The following is a 26,804-nucleotide window of genomic DNA, read 5'->3' as shown; positions in this document are numbered from 1 at the left end:
CCCTTCTACAGATGTTTGTTCTTTTATTTTCAGTCTTTTTTTTTTTTTTTTATCAGACACATGTTGAACTGTTTTTCTGTTTCAGATTTAACTCCTCCTGTTTGACTTTTTCAAATTCATGGAAAAAAAAAACAGAAACTGGTTTAAAAAATATAACGGACTCAGAGGAGGAGGACCAGGTCTAAGGAAGACCCGGTCTGGAGGAGGTCCTGGTCTGGAGGAGGACCAGGTCTAAGGAGGACCAGGTCTAAGGAGGACCCGGTCTGGAGGAGGACCCGGTCTGGAGGAGGTCCTGGTCTGGAGGAGGACCAGGTCTAAGGAGGACCAGGTCTAAGGAGGACCCGGTCTGGAGGAGGTCCCGGTCTGGAGGAGGTCCCGGTCTGGAGGAGGTCCCGGTCTGGAGTGGAATTCCTGCCCACATCGCGGCTCCGTGACGCACGACGCGCAGACGGATGTGGACCTGGACCTGGATGTGGACCTGGACCTGGATCTGGATCTGGATTAACGCATCAGGCCGATGAGCGGGTTTACCGACACCGACTCCGGACCACACAGCCTGGTTCTGACCCAGAAGGACCCAGCTGGACCCCAGCAGGACCGGGACCCGCTCCAGTGGACTACTTTCGGGTCTGGGGGGTTTGTTTGGGACTAAACCGGCTCCTGGTTCGGGCTCCACGGCGGAAATGAGCCCAGCGGTTCGGACCCGGACTCCTCTGGGTCCCGGGTCGGTCTGAGTCTGTGTGGGACCGGGTTCTGACGGACCGGGGGTCTGGACCGGGTCGGGGACATGTTCTCCGGACTCATGGGGCTGGAGGGTCCGAGGATCCGGATCGAACCCAAAGAAGGTAAAAAGCAGAGGTTTATGGTCCAGTAGAGTCCGGACCGGGACCGGACCAGGACCCGGGTCTGTACTGGACCAGTCCACATCCAGAACCAGGACTAAGGTCAGATCTGATCCTTTTCTTTAAGTTTAGAGGCTGGTTTGAGTCCAAAGTCAAAGAAAAGAGGATTTCATGAGTTCAACTTTGAACAGGTTCGGTTCGGAAAAAAGTTTAACAATAAACCGGAAGTAAAAGAACAAAACAGCTGACTCTGATGAGTTTTATTAGAATCTAATGATAATAAAGTGGAATAAAACACACAGACCACCAGGACCAGATCCTGCTGGTCTAGAACTTACTCAGGTCCTGGTTCTGATGGTTCTGGATCTTGGTCCAGTTCGGTCCAAACCTGCAGAACTTCTGCATCACAGGTTGGATGAGTTTGGAAAAGACAGAATCAACAGCAAATGGAACACATTTAACTTTAAATGAGCCCATTTTCCAGGTAAAAGATTCATGTATGGGTTTAATTTGAACTCAGTTACAGAGGTTTGAGTCAGTTTCACAACTTTATAAAAACAAAACAAAAAACAAATGAATGTTTCTGAAATAATAGAACAATGTGATATTTTCACTCAACAGTGTTTTAATGCAAAAAAGCAGAAACGTGTTCAGTTCTGGTTCTGAGAAGAATAACAGAAAACATCAGGTCCAAGTACCAAACCAGGTCCAGGTCCAGGTTCTGGTTCTGGACCTTCACTGATCACCAACTGTCCTCAAAACAAAACCATTAAAACCAACACAATGGTTCTACGATAAAACCTATAAAGAAAACGTTAAGTAACAAACCTACAGCAGAACCAGAACCAGTAAAACCACCAGAGTGTCCCCTAAAAAAACAGTGTTTTATAAAGATGATGTTCTGTGTCTGCTGATAGTTTACATTATAGCCCTGTTAGCTTAGCCTTGTTAACGTAGCTCTGTTAGCTTAGCTCTGTTAGCTTAGCCTTGTTAACATAGCTCTGTTAGCTCAGCTCTGTTAGCTTAGCCTTGTTAACGTAGCTCTGTTAGCTTAGCTCTGTTAGCTCTGCTCTGTTAGCTTAGCATTGTTAGCTTAGCCGTGTGTTTAAATTGAACTCCCCTCTGTTTTCTGTTGGTTTGTGTCAATCTCTGAACTACAGATCAGTTTGAATCCAACAAACATGGTCAGAACTGTCAGTTTAGTCTGAACCACGGATCAACAAACAGAAACTTAGTAAAGATAAGAACATCCCATAATAACTGTGTGTCCGTTCATAAGCCTCAGAGTCAAACTCACCTGTGTGGAGTCGACTTTTATCACGTCTTTTCTTTTCCTCTGACGTTTGTCTCTTAATGGTTCTCATCCCATCTCATAAAAGTGACTCCAACCAATACGTCGGCATTTTTGGCAGAACTTCATGGATCTTTAATATAAAGACAATGAGGAGGATTTTATCTAATTTTTAAAAAATGTTTGACAGTATAAATCGTATGTATAGACACTTTCATTCTGTGGTTCATCTACAGGTGTGATGAAGCTAAATACTTTATGATTATTACAATTAATTACAGTTGGTAGCGACGCCCCTGGGAAAAAAACACAATTTATTAGTGTTTAAATGTTCAGGTTCTGTATGTAACACCAGTGGACACGATGGGTTCCACACCAAACCTGAAATGAGTCTGAGACTGATGAAAACCCTACATGTGTGGATTAGAAAAAACACTGGGATCCACACATTGAACACAGTGTCTTTATTTAGAAGAGCATTTACACACGTTTACACATCTAATGCACTGAGATTTAATGTCCATATTTGGGTCCTATTTTTGGACCCATTATTTGATTAAATACTCATTAATTATGGGACGACTCAGAGCATGAGGATAATTTGTTTTGCATTTATATGAGGTCATCATTACGTCCATCCTGGAGTAAATCTGTCTACATTTACCTTTTATTATTGGGTCTACAAAGATGGAAAAGTGACAGATACTAAAATAAACCCAGTTTCATGGACAGACCCACATGTATCCGTAGAAATAGAACACATAGATGCCTTAAAGCTGTTTTCAGACATTATCACATCTACCTCCTGCTCTTGAATTTGATGTTTATTGTCGTAACGTCCTGTTTGCTGTGGTTCTGGTCTTGGTTTGGGTCTGGACTAAACTCCAGTTCTTCAGTTGGTACTAACCTCTGGATCTGGTTCCATCGATGTAGACTCTTGAATCCAGTTCCAGGTCTGGGTTTTTCCTCCTGGACCAGTGATAATTAGGGCTGTTAGAAAATACCAGTTCTGCAATATATCACAATATTTCATTTCACAATACTGTATCGATATTAAAAAAGTACTGTATCAATATTTTTAGGTATTTATTCAAATGCAGATATTGGAGGTTCATTTTTGTTTTTTGTTTATATTTTATTTGTTAGTTAACACTGTTTTATTAAATAATGGTTATTTCAATCATCCTAAAAGCACTTTTTACTGTCTGAGAGGCAGATGGTAGTTCCTTCGTTGGGACAAAAATACTGTTCTGATGTTAGTTGTGAACTAATAGAATATGAACATTTGAACAGGATCTGAAACTGTAACGTCTGAAAAACAGAATTTCAGTTTGAACACAGGAACATTTTGGGATATAACATTAGATCCTGTTGTGATCAAATAAAAATGTCTTTAGTATTTGTGCAGATTTCTGGTGGAATTCAATTCTTCCAGGAAATAATCATTTAAAAAAAGAAACAAACAAAAAATTACCTCTTTAACAGTATCATGATATATTGTGATATATCCTATCGTGATCCTAGTATTGTGATTTGTATCGTATCACCAGATTCTTGCCAATACACAGCCCTAGTGGTGATGCTGAGTCCTGTTGTGTTGCCGTCATGGATGATTTGCATATTTTACATTTGTTCGGCGTCTGTGGTGCAGATTTTTCTGGTTTAGGACGACGTCTGTACACGTTACATTAAACTCATGACAGTCTGAGAGTAGGAATATATTCACCTGTACTGAAGCCCTCAGGTCCTCAGGACATGGTTCCAACAGACAAACTGAAGGTGACGTGTGGGTTTTATTTGTGTTGGATCAAACATCCAACAGGTAGAAGTGGACCACAATTCTGAAGGGTCTCCTGTCGAAAAACCAGTTTAAGTCAATGATCTTAATGGAGCTGTGTTAAAGTTCAGACGACGAGGAAGAAGACGATCAGTCACAAAAAAAGAGCAGATATAGATAATGACTGGATTAAACGTCTGATCAGAGTCTGTTTATATCAGATGTTTTTACAACGAAACAGGAACAGAAACAACAGGACGAGTTTTACAGTAAAACCAAGAATAAACCCAGGTCACATATGGACTACTAACAGGATTCATGTTAATTAAGTGTGATAAAAGGATAATATTCAGTTTAATGTCAGCTGTACCAGTTTAATAAAGTGAGGAACTAGTTCTAAACATGTGAATCATTTTAGTGACGAATTAGAAAAACGGATGTGAAAAGGAAAAGTTTACATCATAACAGGGCGTTAGTGTCTGTCTGTTTATAGATTATATTAACATTAACCATTTTGCAGAGTTTGCTGTTTGACTGTGTAGCTAATGTTAGCTAATGCTACTTTCAATATGAGCTGTTTTTAAGCTAATGAAAAAGTTTTATGTCGACATCCAACAGTGACATTAATGTAAATTTAAGCATATTTGAGTATATTCATCTTGATTTTCAGAGTTTGTAACTCTTAGTTAATGTGTGGGTTTTATTTTTATTTTTTCAGTCAAATTTGTGTGAATGTATATGAAGACAAGAGGCTAATTTAGCTAGTTAGCCTATCTATCTATCTATCTATCTATCTATCTATCTATCTATCTATCTATCTATCTATCTATCTATCTATCTATCTATCTATCTATCTATCTATCTATCTATCTATCTATCTTATTGTCATATTTTCAGATATTAACATTAACCATCTTGCAGATTTTAACTGTTTCAGTGACTGTATAGCTAATGTTGGCTAATGCTAATTTCAATACTAACTGTTTTCAAGCTAATGAAAATGTTTTGTTGACATCCAACTGTGTCAAAGTAATTTTAAGCATATTTAAGTATTATTTTTTTAATCCGTTTTCTTGCCCGTTTTTATTAATTTTGTCTTATTTTTCACTAATTTTGCTGCTTATTTTTTGTCTTTACACATTTTGCTGCTTATGTTTGTTCATTTTGTCCCTTTTTTTAAAAAAATTCATTTTGTGAATTATCATCCATGAATTTGTTGTTTTTCCCTCTATCTACCCACCCATCTGTCTCTCCTTTTCTCTAAGTGTCTTTTTGTAGTTTTTATTCCAGTTGAATCCAGCCTCAGTCTGGTTTGTTCTTCTGTTTAAAGGACGTTGTTGTGCATTAACAGTTTCATCATGTTGTGGTTGAATCCTTCGCCGTCATGGGGTCAGGCTTTATTTGTGCGTTTCCTGTCAGATCAGTGGACGCTGCGGTCACCACTTCATCCTCATGGTGTTTCTTCCTCTTCCTGTTTCGTCCTCCTGCCTCTCGCGGATCTGCTGATGAGTGTTTGCTTTCGCTCAGTTTGTTCCTCAAACGTTTGTGTTTTTACGAGCTGGTGTACATTCCTCTGCTCTGGAGGCCTCAGGAAACACTCCCCTCCTCTGGGTCTGGACTCCGCTTCTCAGACGCTTTATCTGGATTTAAGGTTTTATCTGTAAGAACTCAACCTGGTCTGACCTTTGACCCAGAGCTGGACAAACATCAGACACCAGTTCAAGCTGAGTTCATCCTTAAACCGTCGCATCTTTGATATTTTTCTGTTGTTGTGTCTTTTACAGTTAATTCACCTCCTCCAGTCACTGTCAGCACGACCAAAGATCAGCCTCCAACTGTCTGAGTTTTGGTCCTGAATGACTGTGATTTATGGGTTTTATGAATTATAAAAGACACAACAGATGAACAAATATGAAAATGAAGTAACGACCGGCAGCTGTCCACTCAGATTTACAGCTTATTTTAAGGAAACTGTCCAACTGTACATGAACGACTTTACATTTACTGCATCGACTCCATTAAACCAGAAAAAAGTCACAAAGTTAAAGAGTCAAACTGGACCCAAAATGAAAAGAGTTTTAATGGATGTAAATGTTGTTTTGGATTTTATACAAGAGATCCAGACTGTTTTTATTAATTTCACTGCCGATAAAACTCATCTGGGTTTTTGTGTTAGGGTTAAAAGTCTTGTTCAGATGGGTCTGGATCGGCTCAGATGGGTCTGGATGGGTTCACATGGTCCGGATCAGATCATATGGGTCTGGATCAGTTCAGATGGGTCTGAATTGGCTCAGATAGGTCTGGATGGGTTCAGATGGGTCTGGATCGGTTCAGTTTGGTCTGAATTGGCTCAGATGGGTCTGGATGATAGTGATAGTGTTTATTCTATACTTCCATAAATGTTCTAGTTCAGTTTTCTGTGCATCAGTTCCATCCATGCGTCTCCCCCTACTTCCCCCCTTCTCCCCCAGTCTCTCTCTCTCTATTGCTCTCTCTTTTTCTCCTCCTTTACCCTCTCTCTCTAACCCCAACTGGTCCTGTCACTCGTCCATCCTCCTCAGTCTGGCTCTGCTCCAGGTTTCTGCTGTTAAAGGTACTTTGTGCTTCCTCTGTCTCCACTCACTAGTGTTTGCTCCTGGAGGATTCTGTTGGTTTCTGTAAACTGGCTTAGAGTCTGGTTTCAACCAACTCAATATGTAAAGTGTCATGAGATAACTTTTGTTATGATTTGGTGCTATATAAATAAAATTTGATTGATGGGTTCACATGGTCCGGATCAGATCAGATGAGCCTGGATCAGTTCAGATTGGTCTGGATCAGTTCAGTTTGGTCCATATTGGTTCAGATTGGGTCTGAATTGGCTCAGATAGGTCTGGATCGGTTCAGATGAGTCCAGATTGGTTCAGTTTGGTCTGAATTGGCTCAGATGGGTCTGGATGGGTTCACATGCTCTGGATCGGATCAGATGGGTCTGGATCAGTTCAGATTGGTCCAGATTGGTTCAGATGGGTCTGAATTGGCTCAGATGGGTCTGGATTGGTTCAGTTTGGTCCAAATCGGTTCAGATGGTCTGTGAGGGTTTAGTTCATGGGTCGGTATCCTTTAGGCTACTATCTCTAACAGCCACTTTTGGACAGAAATAGATTTAAAAAACTGTCTGGAGCTAAAACATATCCTTATATGTTTAACCTCAAAATGGCGACTGTTTACAAATCTCTTTGGTATTAGTTTATACTGAATATATGGATGTGAGTTTTGGTGCATTTACAGAACTACACTGAAGTAAACGGTGACATTTGTCATTATTCTAACTACTAACAGGTATGTGAAGGTTTTCTTTGTGTTGAAGTGAACAGATGAAAACCTTCACATTCTACTTTTACTCTTGTTATTTTTATCCATTTGGTGTCATTTACTTTTTAACACCTGCATAAACATCAGAACCACTTTATGGTTGGAACAATAACAGCAGAATGAGTGAAAACAAGTGTTATTCATTTCCAAATGTTTTTGGACGAAACCACATGGAGCCTCTTGAAAAGGGCCTCAGATCCAAAAGTGGTCCCGGAGCCACAGGTTGAAACCCCCCCCTCCCGGTTCAGGGAGAAAGTCGTCTGAGTGTTTCCTGTTTCTTGTGAATTCCTGGCGGACAGTTTTAGCTCAGATCCTGACAGGAAGTGGATCAAACCGACTGGGCCACGGTGTCGATGACCTCATGACCATGTGACCATGTGACGACACAATGGACCCAAGGCTTTTCCTTGTGCAATTGAAGTATGGTGAAGCTCCGCCCCCTCTCCATGCAGAGTTTTGACCGCAGCAGATGGCCAATGGTGGCGTTGGGTTTCTGATGGTTCTGGAACAACGACCACATCTGCACAAAAATGTTAATGGAGCAGAATGAAACCTGAGCGGTGGTCCCAGCAGACCCTCAACACCATCCTGTTACAGACCCCCCCCTACCACACACACACACGCACACACACACACACACACACACACACACACACACACACACACACACACACACACACACACACACACACAGACTCTAAATCCTTCAAAACGTCCCCACGTCCATCCATTCGCTCCATCTTCCTCCATGGTCACATGGGATGGTTTCATGGTTTCAGGCTGACATCACCAGGGGTCACGGGGGGTCGATGGCGGGGTTTAGGGGGTCTTTATGTCGGTCATAGGCTGTTTGATGTTTTACATTCCAACCAAAACCAGAGGAAATAAAAGCATCTGACAAATACAAGGTTATTTTTTATAAACATGAGATTATTCACCAGGTGTATATGAAACAAGCACAAGAAAAACAAGAAAAACATCAGATTCACAGATGATAAAAGGATTAAAACTGTTCAAAATGAAATGATGAATTAAATCAGAAAGAGCGAAGACACGTCAACAGAAAATGCAAACTCCTGGATTCAGTTCAAAGACAGAAATGACAAAAAGACAAAATAAAACATGAAATAAAAATGAGTTGAAAACATTGTACAAGATGCAATGACACAAAAATTACATTAAACATGACAAACATAACATGCGTGCAACCCTCAGCCTGACTTATCAGGTGCACTACTGCCCCCTGTGGACTGACTTATCAGTACATGCCAAAGTTTTTGGACAGATGGACGGACGACCAACTGATGACAGTACCCTGCAGCCATTGTGGCCGAGGGTAAAAATTAGATAAAAAACATAATAAACAAAATTATATTAAAGACAAAAATCCCACATAATAGAAAAGACACACAAAAAAATTACATAAAAGATGCAACAAAATTTATGTAAAAGACGTAACAGGACAAAAATGACATAAAGGGGACTAAAATGTCACAAAAGACATAGTAAGACAAAAACAAACAAACAAAAAAGACGTAACAGGATAAAAATGATGTTGAAGACAAAACATTTCATTACAGCTCCCAAAAATGGTGTCAAAGAAAATGTAAAAAGACGGTAATTTGTTATTTTTATCGATAGAACTCGACAAACATTGACTAATCTCAGAGGAAGAACATTCAGTTCTGATCATCATGAAAGAAAACCCTCAAATATTTAGTTTTATTTGACGTCGTGTCCTTTTCCATCCTGAAGATTAAAGGAGATGTTATTAAAATCAGATAAAAGGAAAAAGATCAGGAGATGTAATTAAAACTACTGTGATATGATAGAATATTGTATGGCATTAATCCTCATTATTCCATTGATCCAGTTTGATGCAGAATCTGAGGGGTTTGTGTCATTTATCTGTGGTTTTATCGTGTGTTAAATAATGTTAAAACATCTACGATCGTCTTTTCCAGGACACAGTTCCTCCACAGTTTTAGTCTGAGCCTCGAATAAAGATCCCACTGTTTCCACCACAAAAGTTGATCTGTCAGAGTATCTGTGTGTGTGTGTCTGTCTGTGTGTGTACTGTGTCTGTGTGTATACTGTGTGTGTGTCTGTGTACTGTGTGTGTGTCTGTGTGTGTTGCAGTGTGTGCAGTCAAAGTGCAGCTGTCCACAAAGCCTCTGTTGAGTCCTAACCTTTCAGCTCTTCTCCTCCGTCCTCCACATTATTTCTATTGAACCTTGAGACGCTGCAGCAGGTGTTCATGTCTCAACACAAACTACACTTTATCATCCTCGTTTTAGACTCAAACGCTTGTTTTTTGACTCATTTTATTATATCTGGTTAAAGCCGTTATAGTGAATCCTTCATGTGAACTGATGCTAATGTTTCTGTTACTGAAACTGAACCCACATATAAAACACATGATTATCTGCTGTAATTAAAGACACATTATCCAGACTCCACACTACACTGTGTTTATTCTAACACTAAGTCGTGAGTTATGAGCAGCGCTAGCGATGGGGCTAAACATTTGCATAACAACACAACCCAAAACTGGTGAAAACAAACATAGAATACACTGTTCAAACAATATGTAGTTAAAAAAGTGATGAACTCGTCTTCACACGTAAACACTCATCATTTTGAATAATAGTTTGTTTAAAATGTTGCAGAATGTTAGCTAAGAAGGTTTAACTCTGGATAGTGACATTAGTTTCTGTATTTTGTCTGTTAGTTGTTAGCTTACTATTGGTAATCCAAGGTTAAGGTTAAAATAACACCATCCTATTTAACTTTAGCTAAATATAAAATTGAACACAATATTTGCTAAAAGTATCCTGAACCATGTTGTATATACTGTGCATGTATTTTGTCTGTTAGCTGTTAGCTTACTGGTAGCTAACACAACATCATTTTAATATAATGTTTGCTTATAAAAAGTGTAATGTCTCTGGACACATTAGGATTAGTTTTCTGTGCATGTATTTTGCCTGTTAGCTGTTAGCTTAGTAATACCTAACACAACATTATTTTTAATATAATGTTAGCTTTTAAAAAGTCTAATGTCTCTGGACACATTAGCATTGGTTTTGTGTACATGTATTTTTCCTGTTAGCTGCTAGCTTACTGGTAGCTAACACGACATCATATTTAATATGATGTTAGCTTTTAAAAAGTATAACGTCTCTGGACACATTAGCATTAGTTTTTTGTGCATGTATTTTGCCTGTTAGCTCTTAGCTTACTATCGTTAAGTTAAGCTAAGCTTAGGGTTAAGATTACATCCCTAGTTTTAACATTATTTTAGTCAAATATTTAAGTCTGGTAAAATGTGTCACTAATGTTATTTACTGTTTGTAGTTAAAACAGTATAGAACCAGCAATTTGGCATGCTAACTGCTAACAGGCTAGTAGTAAGCTAACCACTAGTATTACACAATCATATTTGTCAGTAGGTTAAAAGTGTCAGGTTCTGGACTCTGACATTAGCTACTGTGTGTATTTTGTTTGTTAGCTGTTAGCTTATCAGTACCTGTTAGCAATTAATTTACTGGTAGTTAGCTGATGGGTAACATTACACTAAGATATTTATCAGGAGTTAAAAAATGTCCGTATGTGGACACAGGCAGTCGTTCCTGTTGAAATATTTTACGGATTAGCTGTGAGCTTATCAGTTAGCGTACCGTTGTTATTAGCGTTAGCACAGTGTTAGTTTAGCATTACGAAGGTAAAAGCTACTGATTAGATGAAGATGTGAAGGTAATTTACAGTTACATGTGTTTCCATATAATCACGTAACAGCTTTTTACTCTGCAATGTTGTACTGTTTTTGTCTCTCGATGTAGATAAGTAGATAAATAAATAGATAAGTAAAATAAACAGATAAATAAATAGATAAGAAAAATAAATAGATAAATAAATAGATAAGTAAATAGATAAATAAATAGATAAGTAAAATAAACAGATAAATAAATAGATAAGTAAAATAAATAGATAAGTAAATAGATAAATAAATAAATGGATAAGTAAAGAGATAATGTTTTTAATGGAACTGCAGAGACTCAGACTGACTCATTTCCATCCAAACCCTTCGTTTATTTCTTTGACTTATTAAACCACTGTACTGACATTTCACTGCTGTGGGTAAAGCTCATGATGTTGCATCAGTTCAACAGGAAATAGAAGTTTTTCTTACATTAAATGAACATTGGCGTCTGTTCAACCTTTAACAGCAGTCGTGTGGACAAACATTAGACCAATAAGTCAGTTTTCATGAATGTTAAACGTCTTTTGTAGCTGTTTTTCAGTCTAAACTGATGGATGTGGTTATGTTCATGTTTATGTTCATGTTCTGGCTGTTGTCATGAACCCTGTTCACATGGCGACCGTGTTGACCCCTCCTCCGCTCAGGGGCGGGGCTTCAGATGACGTGGACGCTCTGGTATTTCCAGCAGCTGGAGGAGAATCATGGGAAACGTCCCACAGCTGCCCCAGATTTCACTCAGTTCACATCGAATGAGAAACAGACGCTGTCGAATCTGATCTCATGTCAGAGATTCATCAGTTAACAGTTAAATATCAAATTAATTTACAAGTACAATGGAAATTCATTAGATTATTTCTTTTAGAAAAATATGTTGAATATCAAACAAGTTCCTACTTATTTGATTGATATGTTTTTTGTTTTTTTTTTTACCATTTTGTTAATTTTTCACAGATTTTTCCTTATTTCGTTGATAAGTTTAGTCATTTTACTGATTCTCTCCCTATTTTTTGGCTTATTCTTCATTTTGTAAATTATTTTATTTGTCTTGGAGAAAATACCAAGTTATGTGAAGTAGATCTGTGACAGAATGGATGTGTGGATTTTGGTTTGATGGTTATTTTTCATCATTTCTCATATTATATAAACTAAACAACTATAAACAATTAACTGTAACTGCCATCGTTACATCCAGACCTAACTGTGATATGAAAATAGAAAAACTACAGATTTTTCTCTAAATTACTTCCTTAACTCCTTAAAACCTGACATGTCATCGCTGACGCACCCTGTGCAGATGCAGTTTGGATGGTTTAACTCTTTCACTGTGTAATTGGAAAAGTTCCAACGGTTTCTGAAAGCTGAGACGTTGTGTTTTATAGGTTTTATTGCATCATTATGGTGATTTCACTCATGTCTGTACTTGAAGCTGGAGAAGAAGCAGTTTTAGCAGAATGAGAACACGAAGTGAATTGTAAATGACGGCTAGATTTTGAAAGATCTTTTGTTTAAAGAAGTAGAGTTTGGTTGTGATGTCACAATATTTACATTATTGATTATGATGTAACCTACGTGCTTTTGTAATTGGTCCAATTACCACTGGGTTCTGGTGCCGTGTTCTGTGATCGTCTGTTCTCTAAGCTCCGCCTTCATCTGGTCGACAGGTGTCAGAGCGTCGTTGTCTGGGGCGTCCAGCGGCAGAAAGAGGCTCCACCGTAGACCAGGATACATGAGGGGGGAACCGTGGAGAACCCAGAGCAGCCCGCATGGACGGGGGGAGGAGGAGGATGACGATGAAGGGGGAGGGGCTTGTATCAGAAACGGGAAGTCTGGACGCCACTCGAACGTGACGGAGAACCAGTCGATGCCCCCAACCTGCAGCTCATGGACTCCGCCTCATTCTCCTGTGAACTTCAGCGCCGTTAACGGTGCGATGACCAATCAGACTGAACTCAGGTTAAGCCCCGCCCCCCAGTCGGCCGACCCTGGCGCCGCCTTCAGCTCCAGCTTCAGTTTCATCCGACAGTCGCTGATTGGTATCCAAACGGCAGCAACAGAGACACCCAGCCAGGCGACCAAAACGCCCCACACAACACCATCGGCCGCCAAGAGCCCCGCCCCCACCCAGACTCCGCCCTGGTCCATCAGGGAGGAGCCTCTGCCGGGGGGCAGGTTTTGGCGGGAGTGTCTGTGGGGCGGGGCCACCTTGCCGGACTGCGACTCGCGGTCTGAGGACGCCGAGCTGACGTCGTCACTGTCGGTGGATTCTGACTCCGCCTCCTCTGTCACCTCCGGTTACGAGAGCGCTACACCCGCCTCCGACCACGGCTGGGAAAACCTGCTGAAGAAGTACGACGGCGTCCTGCAGGACTGTCTCCATAACAACCGCACTCACACCAAGGTGGGCGGGGCCATTGTAGACTAGAACCTTTAAAACATGTTCATTGAACTGAGACAAAGAAAAGAAACTCATGAGGTTATGACAGAACAGAAAAGAAGAGCTGACGATTATATTAGTTACTGATTATTTTCTTTGATTTGATTCAATTAAACGATTATTTGAATCAGTGAAAAAAATAATAAATATGTCTGAAAATAACAAACAACTTATCCTTCATTCCAGAAGCAACTGAAACAACAACAAAAAGTATAAAAGGATATTGAAAAATATCTATATCGAAATAACAACAACAACAACAGTATAAAAGGATATATATAAATATAAACTCCACCAAACCAGTCCAGTTCCATCTCTAACCTTGAGTCTGTCAGTTCAGTCTGAAACGCATTTGGATCCAACTGAACATGGAACTAACGTCCAACTGGCCTCATGTGCGTCACAATAGGCGTCCGTGTGAAACAACAGTGGAACCAATATTTAACAACAGCAATTAAACAACAGACAATTAAAGAAATTAAGCTTTGTTTCAGGAAAATTGTAGTTGAATAATTTTTTAAAATCGATTTGAGTCAATTAATCGATTAATTGCTTCCACTTTAGTACCAATATTTCACCATAAAAGTACTTAAACATATACTATGGAGTCAGGAAACTGGAATTGTACAAAAAAGTGTCTCAGTAACTGCATTTTCCTCTGAGGACAGAAAAAAATAAAGAAAATGAAGAAAATAATTAATTAAATGTACAAAAATGGGGAAAAAAATCAACAAAATGAACAAAATGCAACAGTGTAAAAGCAGAAATAGATACATACCAACAAAATGAGCAAAAGAACAAAAAAAACCTAAGAAAATTGACAAAAATTAACAAATTGATCAAATGAATGAATAAAAAAAAAATCAACAACTTGGAAAAAAAAAAAAAGAAAATTCAACAAAATTAACAATAATCAATAAAACCAAGAAAAAAAATCAACAAAATGAACAAAATACAACAGTATAAAAGCATAAATAAAAATATCTATAGATATAAACATCTAGTGTAATCAAATAATTTTCTTAATCAGTTCAAGTCGATTAATGGATTCAGTTTAACAGAAAACTCAACCACGAAGAATAAAAGCAGAACAGAAGATAAAATTAAAAACAAAAGGATGAAAAGAAGCAAAATAGAAAAGATTAAAAAGAGCAAAACAACAAACACTGAACAAACAGGAAATAAACCACATAAACACAGAGTGAGTTTAGCCTGAATATGTGGAACACTTATTCCAATTATGACACAAATTCTAGAAATATATATATAATAGAAGCAAAAATATGATCATTATCCTTGAATATTTGTTCTAAAAACTAGTATTTAACTTTTCTACATGGTCACAACATTTCACAGATCTAGAGGTAAAATACTCAGCTGCTATTCTTCTTCTTCTTATTATTATTCTATGTAAACCCAGTGGTGTTGGGGTTTATTTCTGTTGTCGGTTCATTTGTTCTAGTTGTTTCTCAGGCTGCTTTTGTTGACTAAGTATCACTTTGTCCTGACGTTCGTTGACCTCTACTTCTTTTTTTGTGGTGTTAAAGAGCATCGGCCTGGTTTCAGTTGCTGTCATATAATAATAGCAAAAATAATAATAATAATCGTATTTTATTCTAATATATAGTTAGTGTTTGTTGTTGTTTTGTCAGATCGAGTGGATGATGTTGAAGCTGCAGAGGCTCCAGCAGAAGGCTGTCCTGGATGACGACTACGATGCAGGTGAACTGGACTCTTAGTTTTTCATCTTGTGTTTTGTCTGTAACTTTTTTTTTTTTTAACTTTTTTTTTTGTATTTCATCAATTTAAGCCATAAACATAAATACCAAATACACAATAACTGTCATATTTTAACCCTTTAAATGACATGTTTATAATTGAAACAAACCACATATTATTGCAAAAAACACAACTTTTTTTTCCAATATTCTTCATTTAAATTGTATTCGTTATTTTTTTATTAGTTCCTCTGTCATATGTCAGTGATTAACACCAACATTGGTTCATATTAATATTGTTTTTGGTTCTAGGTCAAATGTTAAATGTGTCAGTGTGTATTTTGGACTCATTCGTAGAAGAGTTTTAATGTAGGAATTTAACACGGTTTATTATGGGATGGTTTTAGTGGATGGATCAGAAGTTAAAAAATTAGACACAAATGAACAACTGTTGAATTCTGACCTAAAACAAACTGTAAAATAATCTGACCTTTAATAAGATCAAAGTGCGTATAATCCGCTCACCCTGATACCAGAAGGTTAAACGCTGCTTTTATTGAATTTCTCACTAATGACGTTAACTGTGATCAGCTGACGCCTCATGTTCATTAGAGCTGAATTAAAGTGTTTTTATGTCATACACAAACCAAATTCACCCGAAACACGACAAAAAACCCCACACAAACTGGATTTTAACACAAGTCTGAAACAGTAGAACTTCATTTTTCGACCTGTTTTTGGTCCTTGTGACAAACATCTGAGATCAGCGATTATTCGGGTCAAGCTGTCGCACACAGACGTCACATGACTCTTTGACCTTTGACCGTGAACAGATCTGATGAACGGGTAAAGGTCAGGTCGGGTTTATTTACAGATGCTGAGTTTGGAAAAGCGCTGTGTTTAGTGTCAACATTACATCAGTAGTTTTAACATTATTTAAGTCAAATAAATGTGTCCCTAATGTTAGTGACTGTTTGTGGTTTGATTAACCCTTTCATGTATGACGTCCATATGTGAGGACACACAGTTGAACTGACTTTCCAAAGGGTTGTAATGGTACTATAGTCCAAACCACATGGGTTCAGTCTGTATAGACCACAGGTGTCAAAGATGCGACCCGGGGGCCAAATCTGCGCCCCCCCTGCCAAAGATTCCATTCCGGCCTCGCAGGATGAAAGTGCAAAAATTAACCTGAACACTCCAGGTTGTCCAAATCATTTTGGTTCAGGTTCCACATACAGACCAAAGTAATCTACAGTAAAAAAAAAAAAAAATAACAACACAATAACCTATAAATAATGACAACTACAAATTTTCTTTGTGAAAAATTATGTGGAAAAATTTTAAGTGAAAAAAATAACATTACACTGTGAAAATATTTACATTTACAGGGTGGGGAAGCAAAATTTACAATATTTTGAGGCAGGGATTGAAAGACAGTGTATGACCAATTAGTTTATTGAAAGTCATAAGAATTTAAATCTTCAAATCATATTTTACTGCATTTCTAACGGGCTTGTTGTCTACCTCAAGTTCAATTGCCATTTTTCTCATGGATTTGGTTGGATCCTTTAGGATTTTGGATTTGAGAGCTTTAATAAAAGCTTTGGTACGTTTTTTGTTGCTTCCTCCACTTCCAGACTTTCTGGTAATAGTTTTGCTCATAGTCATTCTCTTCTTTCCATTATAAACAGTCTTTATGGACACTCCAACTATTTTGGAAATCTCCTTTGGTGTGACGAGTGCATTCAGCAAATCACACACTCTTTGACGTTTGCTTTCCTGATTACTCATATGGGCAAAAGTTTCTGAAAAGGTATGGATAATAGTGTTAGGTATGATTATGACATTAATGTGTGTTTGGTTTCAAAACAATTGACGTAGTGCCTGCTGAGAAAAAACAACTAAATGTTCATTGTAAATTTTGCTTCCCCACCTTGTACAAAACTATTCTTTCACATTAAAATGCAAATAAAAATGTGCAATTTTAACAATATTCTGCCTGTTACTAAATGTTTGGTGCATTTATGGATCCATTGTGATCTGTACTTGTGTTAATAATAAGAGATGGAATATTGTAGAAATTGTTCAAATTTTAGTTCCAAACTCCAAAATTTTAACAATATTCTGCCTGTTACCAAATGTTCATGTAACACTGTGTGTAAATGTACATGTATAAATAATAAGTCAAGGCATAATATTAGTAAAATTGCACAAAGTTTTCAAATGAAATTTCTGTTTTTTCCGGTTATTCACGTCTTTTTTATAAAATGTAAATATTTTCATAATTTAATTGGGATTTTTTTTTTGTACTAAAACAAAAAGAAAAACTTGGATTTGTCATTATTTATAGGTTAAGTCATTATTTTACTGGTCTGGCCCACTTGAGATCAAATTGGGCTAAATATGGCCCCTGAACCAAAGTGAGTTTGGCAGCCCTGGTATAGACCCTCAGACAGACAATGAACTAAAGGATCATCTGAGTTGGAGAATGTGGACTGATCTGGGATCTGATAAAGTGAACCTCCTCAGACCCAGACATGGACATTTACTGTCCACGATTGGACAAGAATTTCACAGCTTTATAGAACCCCCCCCCCCCCCCCCCAAAAAAAAAAAACACAAAAAAAACAAACAAACAAACAAACAAACAAACAAAAACCTGTCCACTGCAAAGGACATTCCATAAAAAATTTAAAAAATGCATCTGAAAAAAACTGTTGCATTGTTATGTTTCCAATATCAGCAATTATTGAATTAAAAAAAGCCAAAACTATGACTAATACCTTCAGATTAAAAAAAAGATGACTTTGATAGAAAATGGAACAAATGGATTGGATTTAAAAACAAAGACATCAGCACTGAAATGGTCATGTGATGCCCTTATTTTCCCTTTATTCTATTATTTATGGATATCTTTTGTTGAATACTGTAACCCTCAACTGGACTTGACGTACTGTTTCTTGTATTTTATGTTCATGATTAGGGGTGTAAGAAAATATTGGTTCTGCAATATATTGCGATATTTCATTTCACAATACTGTATAAATATTAAAAAGTACTGTATTGATATTTTTAGATATTTATTCAAATGCAGATATTGTGGAGGTTCAAGTTAGTCTTTTTGTTTTTCTTTTTTGTTTATATTTTATTTAACACTCTTTTATTAAATAACATTAGTTCCTTTGTTGGGATTGCACAAAAATAATGTTCTCATGTTAGTTCTGAACTAATAGAATATGAACATTTGAACAGGATCTTAAACTGTAATGTCTGTAAAACAGAATTTCAGTTTGAACAGAGGAAGGTTTTGTGATATAGTATTAGATCCTGTTCTGATTAAAAAAAAAAAAAGTGTTTAGTATTTGTGCATATTTCTGGTGTAATTCAATTCTTCAAGAAAATAATCATTTAAAAAAAGAAACAAACAAAAAAATTGCCTTTTTAACAGTATCATGATATATTGTGATATATCGTATCGTGATCCTAGAATTGTGATTTGTATCTTATCACCAGCTTCTTGCTGATACACAGCCCTATTCATGAACATATGAAAAAGAAAAAATTTAAAAAGAAAAAAGAAAAAGTAAAAAAAAGCCAAAACTTGTCCTTTCCTGGGTCTCAGGAGGTTAAAAATCTTCTTAATAAAACCATGTTTTTTAAAAAAAAATTTCAAAATGCACTTCAACTTGAGCCTAATTTTGAGAAATAAAATCAATCTGAAAAAAAAGTCTAGATACTTTTTTCCTTATTCATGCATGAAATGGTTAAACAGTATAGAAGCAGAGATCTGTTATTTAGCATATGCTAACAGGCTAGCAGTAAGCTAATGGCTAATAATACACAATCATTTTGTCAGTAGTGAAAAATAAAAACAGGTTCAAACTGTCGGATTGTGGACTGATGTTAGCTCCAGTGTGTATTTTGGTTTTTAGCTGTTAGCTTATCGGCACCTGTTAGCATTAGTTTACTGTTCGTTAGCTGACAGGTACCGTGACACTGTGGACAGTTCCAGCTTTCAGACTCAAATCCAGTTTATTTACAGACGTTATTCGACCTGTTTTTGGTCCGTGTGACAAACATCTGAGATCAGTGATTATTCGGGTCAAGGCGTCGTACACAGACATCACATGACCCTTTGACCTTTAATGTTCCTTCAATCACATGAACAGATGTGATAAACGAGAAAAGGCCAGTTCATTAGGTACAGGCTGAGTTTAGAAAATGGCAAACTTAATAAGTCTGAGGCTCAGAGTGTCTTCGAGGAAAAGGTGGTTTCATAAGTAGGAAAGTGTGTCATGGTGTTTCACTGACGTCTGAACACTGACCAGTTTGACCCAGTTTCTGAAGAACTGGACCACGTTCTGACCTTTTATGCACAAACTGATGTTAAAAATAACCTGAGTTCAAGTGGAAATAAGTCACATTTACATCCAGGTGAACGTCGGTTAATGCACATATTCAGTAAATCTGCAAAAGTACATGTAAACCCACGTGTTTAGTGTTAGTAGTTATTATAGATTCATATTTTAACAGGTGAAGTGAAAATACAGTGACTTTATGAGGCTCCTGCACTGCAAAAATCTAACTCTGACCAAGTGTATTTTTCTCATTTCTAGTCCAAATATCTGATCACACTTCAAATCAGACAGAATCACCTAAAGAGGAACTTTTCAGTGAGATATAAGAACTGATTTATAGACAATAGATCTGGAAAATCAGATTGCTTAAATCAGGGCTCTCAAACTCATTTTCTTTCAGGTTCCACATTCAGCCCGATTTGATCTGCAGTGGACCGAACCAGTCAAATAATAACAGAATAACCGATAAATAATGACAACTCCAAATTTTTGTCTTTATTTTAGTGCAAAAAAGCCCATTCAATTATGAAAATACTTACTTTCATATACTATCCAAACAAAAAAGATGTGAACTAGAAAAGCACTCGGAGAGCGCAGACCTCCGCCAAGGCAGATCAGTGCCCCCCCCCCCCCCCCCCCCGATCACCACCAAAATCTAATTGTTTGTTCCTTGTGCCAGTATCAACATTTCCTGCTGAAATTTTCATCCAAATCTGTCCATAACTTTTTGAGTTATCTTGCACATGGACATACAGACAGACAGACAGACAAACCAACGCTGGCAAAAACAAAACCTCCTTGGCGGAGGTAATAACCTGAAAAAAACTGAAATTTCTGAAGAAAAATAAGTGCAATTTTAACAGTATTATGCCTGATCTGCCTTGCTGGAGGTCTGCGCTCTCCGAGTGCTTTTCTAGTTAAATTTTTTATTTTTTTTGCTCCAAATTTGTTGAAAAAATCTGATTTTCCAGATCTGTCGTCTATAAATCAGTTCTTATATCTGACTGAAAAGTTCCTTTTTAGGTGATTATGTCTTATTTTAAGTGTGATGAGATATTTGGACTAGAAATGAGAAAAATACACTTCTAGTGTGTTCTTCGATGTTTGATTCATCATCAGTTTTGTTGGAAAATAAATGAACTTATTGTGACTAAAGCTGAGCTGAAACTGTCACATGTAGGATTTCATAACCATGGCCTTTGACTTTTATGAGTTTTACAAAAAAAAGTAAAATTACATGATGCAAATGTTTATATCTATAAACTATTTTTTTAAAAGAACGTAAATAAGTAAAGTAAGTAAAGTAAAGTAAATTTTATTTATAGAGCACTTTTCACAGACAGAGTCACAAAGTGCTTTATCAATTCAAATCAGAATCAAATTAAGTTTACAGAGACCCAACAGAATCCTTCAGGAGCAAACACTTGTGATTGGTGACAGTGGCGAAGAAAAACTTCCCTTTAACGGGCAGAAACCTCGAGCAGACCCAGACTCCTGAAGGATGGCTGTCTGCCTTGACCAGTTGGGGTTAAAGAGAGAGAGAGAGAGTAAAGGAGGAGAAAAGAGAGAGCGATAGAGATATAGAGAGACTGGGGGAGGGGGATGACACATGGAGTACGTTATGATGAATACATAGAGTGTAATCAGTCTGTGGTGGTCCTGGGTCAGGTGGGAGACTAAAAAGCCTTTTTGAACAGGAGGGTTTGGAGGTGTTTCTTAAAGCTCTCTACAGAGTCCATGGACCGTAGGTGTAGAGGCAGGTCATTCCATAGACGTGGTGCCACAGCTTTAAAAGACCTGTCACCGCGTGTGCTAAAACAGGTCCGTGGAACCATCAGCAGGTGCTGTCCTGAAGACCTCAAGCTACGAGTCGAGCTGTAGGGCTGGATCAGGGAAGCAATGTATGCAGGGGCCTGGCCATGTAGGGCCCGGAAAGTTAGCACAAGAATTTTGAAATGAAGACGATATAGAACAGGGAGCCAGTGGAGAGATTTAAGGATGGGAGTGATGTGGGTTCTCCTGTTTGTGCGGGTCAGGAGCCTGGCAGCAGAGTTCTGGACAAACTGTAGACGGGCCAGCTCCTTCTTGTTTAAGCATGTAAACAGGCTGTTGCAGTAGTCTAAGCCAGAAGATACAAAAGCGTGAACGATCATCTCGAGCTCATTTGTGGACACCATAGATCTGAGTTTGGAGATGTTGCGTAGGTGGAAGAAACAGTTTTTGACTAGGTGTTTGGAGGAGAATTCTAAAGACATGTCCTGGTCAAAGATGACACCCAGATTCCTCAGTTTTGTCTTTACCGAGGAACTCAGGTCTCCAAGGTGATGTTTGATCCCTGGGATTGCACTATCCGGGGCAATGATGAGGGTCTCAGTTTTGCTGGAGTTCAGCTGGAGGCTGTTATCATTTAGCCACTGCTTCAGCTCTGACAAGCAGTTGATTAAGGAACTCAGTTTGTGGGGCTCAGAGGAGTTAAAGGAGCAGTATATCTGGATGTCATCCGCGAATAGATGATAGGAGACATCACTGTACTGTCGGATAATGTGGCCAAGTGGGAGGACATAGAGTAAGAATAGGACTGGTCCCAGGACAGAGCCTTGGGGCACACCACACAGTAGATCCGCTGAGTCAGATTGGAAGTTGTTTATTGACACAGTGAAGCTTCTGCCGGTCAGGTAAGAGGAGAACCAGTCTAGCACATGACCTGACATCCCTACCAGGTCCCTCAGTCTCTCAATCATTATGGTATGGTCCACTGTGTCAAAGGCCGAGGAGAGATCTAGCAGGACCAAGACCGTGGATTTCCCGGAGTCAGCCTCCATCAGGATGTCACTAGACACTTTTAATAGTGCGGTTTCTGTTGAGTGGCGTTGTCTAAACCCAGACTGAAAAGTGTCATAGATCTGGTGTGTCTCCAGAAAAGCTGTAAGTTGTTTAGACACTGCTTTCTCAAGGATTTTGGCCAATAGGGGGAGCTTTGAAATGGGCCTGTAGCTTTTGAAGTCTGTGGGGTCCAGTGTGGTTTTCTTTAGTTTAGGTTCTATGATGGCCTGTTTGAAGGAGCTGGGAAACAAACCAGTTGAGAGCGACAGGTTAAAAAACTTTGTGACCCATGGTCCAATAGTGTCAAAGACACCGACAAGGAGCTTATGGGGGAGGATGTCTGCAGAGTTGGAGGAGGGTTTCGTTTTGGATAAAAGTGCTGAGATGTCCTCCAGTGTCACAGGGTCGAAAGAGGACCAGGTTTGCAGAGGGGGATCAGATAGGGTCAGACGGCCAGAGGGTGGTGGGATATTGTGTTTAATATCCCTGATCTTGTCTGTGAAGAAGTTTAGGAAGTCATTGCTGTCAGCTTTACAGAGCACGGGGGCAGCAGGGACAGCAGGGGACACAATGGACTGGATTGTGTCAAAGATTACTTTGGGGTTTTTCTTGTTTGTGGCTATAAGTTTGTGGAAGTAGCTGGATCTTGCCTCCTTAATCATTTTATTTAATGAGGTTATGAGATCTTTAAGATGTAACCTGTGTACTTCCAACTGGGTTGATTTCCAAAGACGCTCAGTTTTGCGACAAGTTCTCCTTAGGTTTAAGATGTTTTCCTTTATCCAGGGACAAGACCACTTACGAGTGACATTAGTTTTCACGGGAGCCACCTGGTCAAGAATAGAGCTGCAGTGTGTGGAGAAGCACTGGATAAACTCATCAACATCGGGACACTCATTAAGAAGACTAGGGTTAAACAGGGCACGGAAATCCTGGGCTGTGGACTCTGTAATGATCCTCCTCTTGGCCCTTCTAGGTGCAGGCTTGGGCTCAAGAGGCACACATAAGTCAAAAAACACACCACAATGATCACTCAAGTGGACATCCTCAACACACACATTTGTGACGTGTAAGCCCAATGAGAAAACCAGGTCCAGGGTATGTCCTTTCTTGTGGGTGGGGCCAGATACATGTTGTTTGAGGTTAAAAGTGTCAGTCATGGCTAAAAGTTCCATTGCTGGGCTGGATGAATTGTTATCGATGTGCAGATTGAAATCCCCAAGAATTAAAACCTTCTCCAGTTTTATTATTGATGTTAGGAAATCACTGAAATCGCTTAAGAAGGCACCAGCAGGGCCAGGGGGATGGTAGATTAAGAAACAGTAAAACACACTGGACGAGCCAATCTTGATCATTTGTGACTCAAATGAGGGAAAGTCATCGGTGCTCATCCCTCTGCATATGTATTTGTCTTGGTGCACTACAGCAAGGCCACCGCCCCGGCGACAGGGGCGGGGCTGACCAACAGCAGAGCAGCCAGGAGGGCACAGTTCATTTAAATGAATGAACTCCCCATCCCTTTGCCACGTCTCCGTCAGGAATAATGCATCCAAGTTCCTGTTGGTAAAAAGCTCATTTAGGGAGAAGGATTTATTGGCAATGGAACGTGCATTTAGTAATCCAAACCGGCTAGGTGGTGGTGACATCATGGTGTTCGTGTCCGCTGGGTGTAATGGGATTTGTGTCAACCACCTACGATGCCTTTTAGCAGAGTGAAACCCCATACGAGACCTGGATATGACAGGAATGGGGAAGAGCAAGGCAGAGGTGTAGGCTGCTGGAGATGGGGAAGGAGAAGAGGAATTCACTGAGGTGGTTAGTTGACAGGTGGACAGTGAGGGCCTGGGAGAGGAGGACAGATCAGTTGGGGTGTTGTTTATTCTCACTACAGATTTTACAGGAGACTCTGAACGTGGTGATATTAGATAACATGAAATAACATGAAAAACCTCAAATGTCTTAAGAAAAATCAGTGTAATTGGACCAATATTCAGCCTCAGTTTATCATTTCTACCTGTTCATTCTAACGTACAGATACAGTGGATCTACAAATACACACAACAGTTAAGAACAGACAGAATACTGAATGTTGGAATAATTACACGGATTTATATGAAGACAGTTCAGGTTGTTCATGTTTGTTCAGATTATTCACATTTTATTGTTAAAGGATAGTTTGTACATGTAAATATTTTCATGTAATTTTACTTGTTTACACTAAAATGAAGAGAAAAGTTTGTTTGTCATTATTTATAGTTTATTCTGTTCTTATTGTACTGGTTCTGATCAAGGTTATTATCATTAACGAAAACTAATGAAATGACGAAAACTAGAATTGAAAAAACATTTTCGTTAACTGAAATAAATAAAAACTATAATTAAAAGAAAAAACGATAACTAACTGAAACTGTATTGTGTGTTTACAAAACTAACTAAAACGTATAAAAATTATGGAGAAAATTCCCTTCGTTTTCGTCTTTGTCAAAGTTGGATTGATATAAAATCGATTTATTTCCCTCAAGCAATTTTAGCTACTGGCACCATACAACACTTGACGGTCCGTCACTTGTGTTCACTTGTGGTTTCCAGTCATCTTCTGGTCCCCACTCTACCTGGAAACATGGAGACTAAAGTTGGGAGAAAGCAGCAGAGTCCTGTCTGGGATTTATTTGAATACGACAACAGAGAAGAAGAGAAAAGATATAAAGAAACTAAAACTAGACTAAAACTAAGCATTTAGAAAAAAAATGAAAACTAATAAAAAACTAGCAAACCTGCTCTAAAAACGAATTAAAACTAACTGAATTAGAGAAAAAAAAGTCAAAACTAAATAAAACTAAACTATAATGAAAAATCCAAAACTATTAGAACCTTGGTTCTGATCCACTTCAGATCATATTGGTCTGAATGTAGAACCTGAACTAACATAATTTTAAAACCTTTTATTGTTAATATCTTCAGTGTAGTTTTTGTATTTTATAAATTCATTAATGCTTGACACCTCTGATCTAAAGGTAACGTTGGTCACACAACCCAGGTCTGGACCTGGTCCGGTCTGGTCTAGACCCAGGCCTGGAGTCTTTCCTCTGTCAGTGATCGTCTGTTTTCTGACCGGTTCCTGGTTCCTGTTTCCTGTTTCCTGTTTCCAGCCGAACGCTTTGGGAAGAAGCTGGAGGAGTTGTGTGTGGAGCGTGGAGCTCTGAGGCTGGGTCTACCCTCCACCCAGCCCAGCGTGGCCCAGTTCCTGCAGCGCCTCCTACAGGTGGTGCACGGCGCCCTCCAGAGGACGGACTGCACCCTGCACAGGTCGGAAAAAAGCCCAGAAAAACTTTTACAGGTGGTTTAAGCATTAATGCACTTAAAGGAATGAGATTTACACAAAAATATGCTTTTATACACTGAAAATAAATAGAAAAAACAGATTAAAAGTAACCTAAAATAATTACATTTCCCAAATATTTGATAGTTTTTTTCCTATTTTTATGTAGTTCTTAACAGAAGTGGTTTCATGTGTTTTTAATCACCAGTTTTACAGTGTTTGTGATAAAAACATGAACCTAATATTGTCTTTTAAGATCTTTAGCTGTGATTATTAAAGAATAATTTAGTATTTACACTTGTAATTTGTCTGTTTAATTTATTCTCAGATGAACACAATGTTTCAGTGTTTTTATCTTATCGAATAAGAACTTAAATTATGATTTGTGTTGTTTTCATCTTTTATTAATCATTTAAAACCATAAATAACCTTCTGGTTTCTTCCACTTTATCTTAGTTTTATTACATATGGTATTATATTATATTATATTATATTGTATAAACATATTATAATATAATAATATATTATATTATAAATAGAATCATATCGGGTTAAACAGTTCAGACTCTCAGTAAATTTTATTTATTTATTTATTTTTTAAAATCAGGCTCTAGTTTGATGTTAGATTTAATTAAAGTCAAACATCCCGATGAACAGAATGTCATTCAGTCATATATAATAAACATCTGGACAAAATAAGAAATGAATCAGCAAAATTAACACAAATGAATAAAATCACCTCCTCTGTCTGGAAATTCACCTTTTTCTCATAGTTTACAAAAATCTGAATATAAACCTGACTCTCTGGAATAAAACGTCTATTTCTCAATTAAATATTTTATTATTGATGTGATCATTTTTTAATCATGTTTAATCCTTCATCAGCTCTGGGTCAGATTTACAGTTAAACCGGTTGAATCTAGTTTCTAAGCCTTGGTTAATGTTCATTTTCTCTATGTTTTAATGTTTGAACCGAGTCACAGCAGCTAAAAATAACCGTGGCAACAGGAAATAAAGCAGGTGGAGTCTGAGCGGAACATCCTGAAAACCTGAAACAACAGCAGATTCTTCCATTCGACCTGGTTTCACTTTCAGTTGAAGGTTTTATCGTCACTTTAAAGG

The 26,804-nt window shown here is 38.2% G+C and overlaps 1 protein-coding gene across 1 annotated transcript in view; it reads left to right on the top strand.

Annotated features, from left to right (window-relative positions):
* The first annotated feature begins 384 nt into the window (after positions 1 to 384).
* Positions 385 to 26,804, top strand: part of disc1 (DISC1 scaffold protein) — a 79,660-nt gene continuing 53,240 nt past the window's right edge. Inside the window, 4 exon segments of the mRNA XM_030155374.1 lie at positions 385 to 845; positions 12,689 to 13,425; positions 15,114 to 15,183; positions 25,513 to 25,669. Of these exon segments, the coding sequence (XP_030011234.1) occupies positions 788 to 845; positions 12,689 to 13,425; positions 15,114 to 15,183; positions 25,513 to 25,669 (1,022 nt within the window). The 5' untranslated portion in view covers positions 385 to 787.

This window comes from Sphaeramia orbicularis, chromosome 15, assembly GCF_902148855.1.
Source record: "Sphaeramia orbicularis chromosome 15, fSphaOr1.1, whole genome shotgun sequence".
Classification (NCBI taxonomy): domain Eukaryota; kingdom Metazoa; phylum Chordata; class Actinopteri; order Kurtiformes; family Apogonidae; genus Sphaeramia; species Sphaeramia orbicularis.
Note: the sequence above shows the minus strand (reverse complement) of the source record. Positions and strands in the feature narration are given on the sequence as shown.